Source organism: Diadema antillarum, unplaced genomic scaffold (genome assembly GCF_040938485.1).
Source record: "Diadema antillarum isolate AM-2024a unplaced genomic scaffold, OU_Dant_1.0 scf00000143, whole genome shotgun sequence".
Lineage (NCBI taxonomy): Eukaryota > Metazoa > Echinodermata > Echinoidea > Diadematoida > Diadematidae > Diadema > Diadema antillarum.
The window spans coordinates 2,824,091-2,832,899 of NW_027271032.1; the positions used below are offsets into that span (position 1 = coordinate 2,824,091).

An 8,809-nucleotide genomic window follows, 5' to 3' on the forward strand; every position below is an offset into this window, starting at 1 on the left:
AGATCGTTGCCTCAAGAATGGCCTTCAAAATACGGTGTACACAGAAACCACCCCACAAGTAACAAGAAACTTGCCTGATAAAGTTTGAGATTGACTTTATTGTATCACACGGCTGAAATAAAGAAACATAACAGAAATTTATCCTGAAAGTCAAAGTCAGTGGCTGTTTGTGTAACTGTAATTAAGCCTTCTTGTCTGATACATTGTTCCTGTGACTGCATTACAGTGTTGTTTTAAGGTTGAGGAAATCCACAGTAAGCTTGGAAGGTTGCCATTAATAAGCCCTGTTTAGGAAATATGTGTAAATGCATCCTTGAAGTAAGGTAGACACACTGGTATGTCTGCGAATGTTCTCAGTTCATGAGATACTTTACCTGGATGACTGAGAACATTCACAGACATATCTTGAACCAATTTGGCAAAGATTGCCTAATTTGGTAAGGAATTATGAGAGAGTGTTGAGGAAATTAGCCGACTACAGGAATCATCTTCGGTTCAACCTGCGTTGTCTTCACTTGGATGTTGCACCGCGGACCTGGCCGGAGCCTACAACCCGGCAGTTCAGAAGAATCCCCGACCCTGTTACGGGTCAACAACCAATTGCCGCTAAAGATCAGTCGGCCTGATGAAAGGTCCCGGAGAGGACGTGAAACGCCGCTACTCTAAATTACAAGTAAGTCCAGTTGACTAGATTCACAGATACAGTTCAGTAGACACACTGGCTCATTTCAAGTTTGGTGCTAGTACTGGTGTTGGTGTTTTCTCCGAAACAACTGAATAGGGTTGTAACAAGCACCAGAAGTTAGATTAATACAAGCAATAAAATACTGCTTATAACTTTTGATCCCCAATGGGGCTAATGTAACACTAATGTAATCTTCACACTGTTGCACAGTCTGTAGGAATTGCATTGGAATTGCATGATGGTTAAAGTGATTATATAATGATTCAAGTCATATAAAAAAAGATGCCACAACGCTTTGTTTCAGACAACTGATGAGGATAAAGGACTAAAATGCCACATACTTAACTCTCAAAACTTTTGCTTCAAGGCACAGATTTAGCGTATGAGGCCATGTCTAGAGGTGTCTTTCAACAGGCAACTATTGCACTAGCATACATTGTGCAAGTACTTGATGTGAGGAGAAATGACCTACACCCATTGATGTGAACAAGCGTTTCGTATTAATGCTAATACGATTACTAAATTTACAGGGAAAATTTTCATAATCCATATAGTAGGTGGTGTAATTCAATGGGGACAATTTTCATAATCCATATAGTAGCTGGTGTAACTCAATGGGGACAAAGCACATGAATCACCAACATGAGCTCCCAGAACTAAGTCATGATCTTGAGGTCAACCTGTTAACACCAAATGATTTCCAGTCATGGATTATTAAAATTGCTAAGTGTTAAGATAGCTCCAATACCAGCACTAGCACTGAATCACCCAAAGTCTGTCTTCTCAAACTGTATTGGCACAGCCATTCTGTCAGTGTACAATGTACTCACCGGCAGATCACTTCGGCCTCATTCTGTCCGAAAGATTCCCCGCACAAGTTTGTCCACGACCCGTTGTAGAACACGCTGACAATGCCCTTGTTGAACTCAGCTTTAGCACCAGTGAGTTGTGTATCGAATTCTATACAAAGAAGAAGTGAAGGCAATGACTTAGATTATAATCTCCATCGATATAATCTCGATCAAAGGCAAGGGATGAGGTGCATGAGAAGAGCTGATATGCAGGAAACTGAACTGTTTTGTATAATTGCAAAGACACTGTGCAGTGGAAACCTTTTTCAGAAAACTGGAGAAGAGCCCCCCCCCCCCCCCCCCTTCATTTCAATCTTCTGTCACCTTCAGATTACCATGGGGATCTCACAAATCTATTTGTAGTCCATACTAAACTCTTCCAATACTATAAGCTGTTATTTTCACATACAGATATTTTCGCAAATGAGGAGACATTGGACATTTTCACGAGATGTTGTTTTCACAAATTGACACCAATGCTATCATAAGTGTGCTATTGCCCTAGCGCATGGCAACATTTATGCATGTTGCTAAATTCGCGGTCCAACAGTGATTCATGAAATTCACGAAAATTAAACCCTCGCGAAAATAACAGTTTATACAGTGAGAAAACATACAGAAATACTAAGATAAAAGAGAGATAAAAAGTAATGGAATTTGTACTTCATTTCAACAGTCCTCTTCACTTTTACGCTAGTATTGCACCATTACTAAATGCAGGATTTGCAAATAAAACCCCACCACTTTATGCTATCAAAAGGGAAATTACATAAAGGTAGGAGAGTGCAGGTTTGCTGGCATATTAATTCATGGGAAAAAAAAGCTTTGTGCAAGGAGGACCCAAGAAGTAAACATGACCATCTAATTCATCTGTTGCTTTAGTGCAACTGATTGACAAATTTCCCTCCATCAAAGTCACCTCATGCTGTTGCGGACAATTCAACGTTTGAAATCCACTTTCCATGCTATATACGTCAATCCCCAGGCAAGTCCTTTCTCATTGTCAGGAATAACATTCATTAGCTTGCAAAGGTACAATGTATGCAGATTAGACTGTCAGTACACCTATTTGGCAAATAATGTGTGCTGCTAGATACGAGTAGATTATGGTTGGTCTGAACAAATGTCACGATGGTTACTCCTCTTGACTAGAAAGCTTACCTCAAGTTTTGAGCAAGACAGGAACTATATACACCAATTATGCATGGAAAGTGGAATTCACACATTGAAATGCATAAAGCAGGAACAGGTGAATTTATCATTCATTTCATCAGGTCCTAGAATTTTAATGAGCTGAGATATTAAAGAAAAAAGAAAAAAAAGTGGAAACTCAACAACAAATAATATTGGTCACCTGTTTGACCCATGGTCCTGGTGAGCAGTATGCACAGCCAGGCAGTCAGGCCAAAATCCCACAGGCTGAGTTGGTGCCTCATTTCTGCTCCTGCCTGGGCCAGTTAAACCTCAACAACCTGTAAATAGACAAGCATGTACATTGTATTCAGGAAAAGCATTGCTCTTGCATGGCCATGCATCACCTCTGATGACAGTACAGTGAGTCGGTTGTGATAGTACTGTAAACACGATATTTTTCACGGCATGAAATTTTCGCGAGTAGCCTCTAACATTCTATGCATATATAGTGTAGACATAAACTTTCATGTGCATTTTAATTTCGAAAATCTTGGCTCTCGCGAAATTCACGAAATTAAAATGCACGCAACCATTCCTCGTTTCACAGTAATTAAACCTTAGATTAAAAACTAGAAATGTCGCTATGGCGACTGATGCCTCCGCCATAATGCATGATTCTCCCAATAGGTGTATAGTACAATGTCTTTACAATGTGTGATGACAGTTTCACATAACTGGCAAAATATCGAAATGACAGGTTTGTCAGAAATATCTTGAATGTTCACTTTCCATGATCTGAGTTTGCTATAATTGTCTATTAAAGAGTGCAGGTACACATATTTGGGGAATTGAAAATTTTTACTGGACTTCTGAACGACCTTATTATAAGTTTATGCATTGAGTATAATTTTCAAGGTATGAAGAAAGAGTGTAATTACAGCACAAAATATATATATTTTTTTTCATTTAAACCTGACCTTTGACCCTTAACCTTTGACCTTTGACCTTCTGGCTGGAAATCTCCAAGAGAATCTCCATTAACTAATACATGTACATACATTGAATTTTAAAACTAATAATGCAATCATTGCATAAATGAGTATATGAGGGAAATAGTAACATTTTGAGGAGTTGACCTTGACCTCTGACCCCCTGACTATTGACCCATGACCCCTAAATTCCCTAGATAATCCCTGCCAGTCAGTACATGCATATGTACCAAGTTCCATGAAGATACATTGAACCATTTGCGAGAAAAGTGATATTGCAACATTTTCACCTAACCTTTGACCTTTTGACCTTTGACCTTATGACATGAAACTCTCTCTGGAGAGTCTTTACGCAGTAGTACATGTCTATGCTAAGTTTCAAGAAAATAACTGCGGACATTGCATAGATATGGGGGAAATAGCAACATTTTTAGCATTTGACCTTGACCTTTTGACCTTTGACCTCTTGCCAATGTCACTAAAATCTACTCAACTAATTGTCCCATCATACATCATTCTTGGACCAAATTTGGTGAAAGCTGCTTCATCCAGTTTTGAGTTATCATGTAACCAGATAAATTTTAGGATTTGACCTTGATCTTTGACCTTTGACCTCTGTCCGATTTCACTGAAAAACTAATCAAGTAATTGTCCCATCATACATCATCCTCCAACAAAGTTTGGTGAAATTTGCTCTAACCAGTCTTGAGTTATCGCGTAAACGGATGCAATTTCATGATTTGACCTTGACCTTTGACCTTTGACCTTTAGCCGATTTCACCCAAAATCTAATCAAATCATTGCCCCATCATACTTAATACTTGGACCTAGTTTGGTAAAATTCCAGTAAATATTACTCAAGTTATCGCGTAAACGAAAGCGGACGGACGTACGTACGGACGTACGGACGTACGGACGGACGGACAACCCGAAAACATAATGCCTCCGGCACCACTTCGTGGCGGAGGCATAAAAAGTGTGGGGGGGGGGGGGCGAAGCTAAGAACAGTTATTTCATGAATCATCAATGATATCAGAACAATTGACAGATGACATTATGATGGATGAAAATAATGTAGATTTTACAAAGAGAGAGAGAGACAGACAGACAGACAGAGAAAGAGAGTGACAGTGAGAGAGACAATGGTGTAATAGTACAGGTACTCAAAACTGAAGTTACTCACAAGGTACTTCTCTCCATATAAAATCAATATATTTGCATCATAGGCAGTGGTATTAGTATTTCTTGGTGTCAATGGTTATGTCTCGGAAATAGAAAAATTACCAAAATCAAACTGCTATATCAGGCAATCATTAAAAAAAAAGGGGGGGAAAGAAACTCTTCAGAGTGTTCTTGTATTTGAATGTGCAGACAAATTACTATACACTGTACTTTTACTACATATGTATGTAACTATTCATGTTTTCCCTGACTTATGATATCATCTATAGTTGTAAAAACAATTCAAGCAAACAAGCATCCAATTTTCCTCGAAATCTCCAGCATAACTCACTAATCTAAAATCATAGTACTCATACAAACTTTTTGGCAAATATTCAAGTCAAATTCTGTGGCACCACAGTGGCACATTGCTTCATTCCAGAAGAAAGAAAGTGAGGTAACAATAACTCGCTAATGATATATTAAGAAACCCAGATAAATGAGTCTTTGAATCATCTCTTCCATAACTGAAATTCTGACATCTATGGAGTTTTGATGCTAAGATGCAATGCAGAGTAGACCAAGAAGTAAAATCAGTTGTTTCTTTAAGTATGATCCAGGAATGACACTGACAGGATACCTTAAAGGGATGGTATAGTTTTGGTTGAGACCTAATTTCAAGTTTCTAACATTTTTGGTGAGATAATGAGAAACCTCTTATGAAATATGAAAGAGCATTTAACTCTATGAGGAATTCAATGTTTATTTCATGAAAATTGGTTTTGAAATGGCTGAGATATCCAAAAAAGGGAGATTCTAATAAAGTGTGGGACCCACACTTTATTACGATCGCTTTGTTTTACTTTGTTTTAGGATGTTTCAGTCATTCCAAACCCGATTTTCATCAAATAAACTTTGAATTCCTCTTAAAATGGTATGCTCTGTACTATATCATAAGTGTTTTCTTGGTATCTCACAAAAAGTTGAAAGCCCAATTTTCATCTCCACCAATACTGTACTATCCCTTTAATTTACCCACATATCAATATTGAGGTTTGATGACATTATTCATGATTTTCCAATTAAAAAAATAAGATATACAAACAAACATAAATCAGGGGAAGAAAAAGCATTCATTTTTCACACAAAAACAAAATTGATGTACACTGATGTACATCATATCCGGCATGCATAGCTGCTACAATCATGATCATCTATACTTACAGATTGTGAAGACCGGGTTAGCTAAATTTACGCAAGCGATTATAGGTGAACCTACTTCACGCAATGTGTAACACGACACTGCACCAGTGAGATCATCTTTACCAAAGTACTATTACTAATATTACTATTTAAAACTACAGGAAATACCTCCTTGACATTATCCCACTCTTCTGTGCAATGGACAGAATGCTTGATATACTATAACTACTTCTTGAAGGTTAAACCACTAGGCCCTAGGGATTGGAGAGGCAATTGTCATAGATCATGTATCCCCTCTGGGGACGCCAAGTGCTGCAAGTACAGATACAAAGTCCTACAGAATTGTTGTTTATTTCAAGGAGCATTTTTCTACTCAGAAAATAGATTGCTCTTTAAAAATGCTGATTTGCATTACACGAGTCATCTATCACTTCGTTTAACATTTTCCACATGTACATACCTCAGAAAAGGAGATTGTATTTGTTAGCAATGCTGTTTGTTTGTTTGTTTGTTTTTTGATTGATTTGGAAAATTAATTTTCAGGAAAAGTTGATATTGACACAATAAGAAACAGATGAATAAATGTTGGTAGTGATCCAGATCATCGGCTGCATCCAGGACTTTAAAAAAAAAAAATGGAGGATTTTTATCATTGGGAAATAACTTAAGTTGAAAAGGAGGGAATTTAGGCTGTATGTATTTGAGGTGTGCATGTATGTGATCATTCACTGATTCACATGGATGTTGAACGCACAGCAAAATGATACACAGACACTATAGGAACTGACTCTATATCATTGCCTTGGGAATTGAGCAATTTCTAGCATACTGATTACTGGTATGTGTAAAAAAGGGTGTAAATGACCTCTTGGCAGAGGTTAAAGACAGAAAGATCCATCTGTCCGGAGGACTCTTTTATAATTTGCCATTAACGCTGTCCTCCATACGGAGGGGATCCATGAAGCCAGACGTAGTCTCCGCGGAACATTCCCCGACGGACAGATACTATTAGTTAAGGCAGAGGTCCGCACTCTGCAAATACATGTATTGATAATGCTTTTCTAGTTGTTCACACAAATGCAGATAGGATTCCTCACCAGTCAGCCAACATCTACGATCTAGTATCTACTCTACCTGGAATTTGACGAAGACCCCTTTAATGGCCTTTAATGACCAGTACAGCTACCCATAACCCCCTTTACTAGTACCGGGTATTACAGATTATGAGATATGGTGGACATGCAGTATGTACCGGGTACATTAGCCCAACCAGATGCCATGCAAAGCAAGGCGTAGTGACTGGGCTGTGTATAGTTAGCACTTAGCAGTAGGCTACCTGCAGGCAGTGGAGACAAGTGTAAGCATCTTGAATTGCAGTATTCAACTTTCAAAAGTATTAACATTGAGTAAACATACACACACAAGTGATTTCTCTCTAGTCTGGCACAAATTGAATTTATGTTTACAATCTGCAGATGGTCAAGTCAACCCCTGCCCGGATGCCCTGGCCCAGCTAATCCAATGTACATGTACCTACATTGTACTACAAAATACTTTCTGGTGTTGGTGACTGGAAACTCAGTCTTACCAAATTACCGGTATAGAGTTCTGCCACTGCACCAAGTGCGGCATGCACTGTAACACCGATTAGGTCTCTGTCTAACAAACGCTGAGTCTCAATCGTGTTTCATCGACACAGCTCCAGCAAGATACTGCTTGTATATGCCGACATCAATTTTGTTCCTGCCTGCCTGGAGCCGGCTAGCCGCATGCACTGTGTATGAGAGCTCTGCACTACTGACGTTTTAGGCCTTTGGAAATCATCAATTTTCAACCGTAACCTACGGTGAATCACCACTGTCATTGCACCATTGCATTTGCGACCTGTACCTGTCGTCACGAAAACGCTCTAGCCAGAACAATTTAACATTAGACATCACGGACTTTCGATCGTTGGAACATGACAGAGATTTCTGTGCTAGAGCTCCACGCCCACCTCGTCGCCTTGAACTTCATGCTGATGAGTAGACAGCAACGCTCTTCGTCATCGTCCAGCCAGCTAGCCAGGCGGTATACCGCGGTTGCGGCTAGCTGTACATGTGCTCCATGTACACTGTATCATTTATTTACTAATCATCGCACCCTTTCGTCCATCACCTTTCACGTGCGTGGCCTGCAGCCCCCCCCCCCCCCCCCCCCCCTTCGGAAATTGTAATTCCCCAAAGTGTACTAAGTCTATAGAGGGGACCAATCGATGGGAGGGTGGCAAGATATCCCTCCCATATTCGAGGGAGCTTTTTAGAACTGAAATTCAACTTGTTATGGGCACTTTTCTGTTGGAATATCTGGAAATTTAAGTGCAAGTCCGTGGAAGGAGACATAGCAGGCGGATGCGGGAGGGGATAAGCCGTATATAGCAGTTAAACGTTTTGGTGCACACATTTTGTGGCATATATTTGGAAACCTCAAATTGTAGCCATATACTGTAGTCTATTAAGTTGATAACACGGGGGGGGGGGGGGGGGGGCAAACAGGGAGAAAGCGTGGGATAGTGCTATTCCCATCCTTCCCGTACGAGGGAGCTTTTGCCTTTTTTTAAAGTTGAAATTGAGATATCTCGCATACGCATTGATGGAATATTTGGGAACTTAACCAAAAAAAAAAAAAAAAAATGATCGGGGGAACTAAGAGAGGAAAGGATTGATTGAAAGGGGATATTCCCTTTGTACATGAGGAAACTATTGATTTTTTGGAATGTAAGTGATAATGGAAAGTCTTGTGCACTC

The 8,809-nt window shown here is 39.4% G+C and overlaps 1 protein-coding gene across 1 annotated transcript in view; it reads right to left on the reverse strand.

Moving 5' to 3' along the window:
- The window catches only part of LOC139721433 (scavenger receptor cysteine-rich domain superfamily protein-like), a 28,756-nt gene extending 21,047 nt beyond the window's left edge, over positions 1-7,709 (reverse strand). Inside the window, exons 1-3 of the mRNA XM_071632748.1 lie at positions 7,612-7,709; positions 2,891-3,008; positions 1,516-1,645 (exon numbers count right to left, since the gene is read on the reverse strand). Of these exons, the coding sequence (XP_071488849.1) occupies positions 1,516-1,645; positions 2,891-2,972 (212 nt within the window). The 5' untranslated portion in view covers positions 2,973-3,008; positions 7,612-7,709. The remainder of the gene's footprint in view (positions 1-1,515; positions 1,646-2,890; positions 3,009-7,611) is intronic.
- Between the last annotated feature and the right edge of the window lie 1,100 nt (positions 7,710-8,809).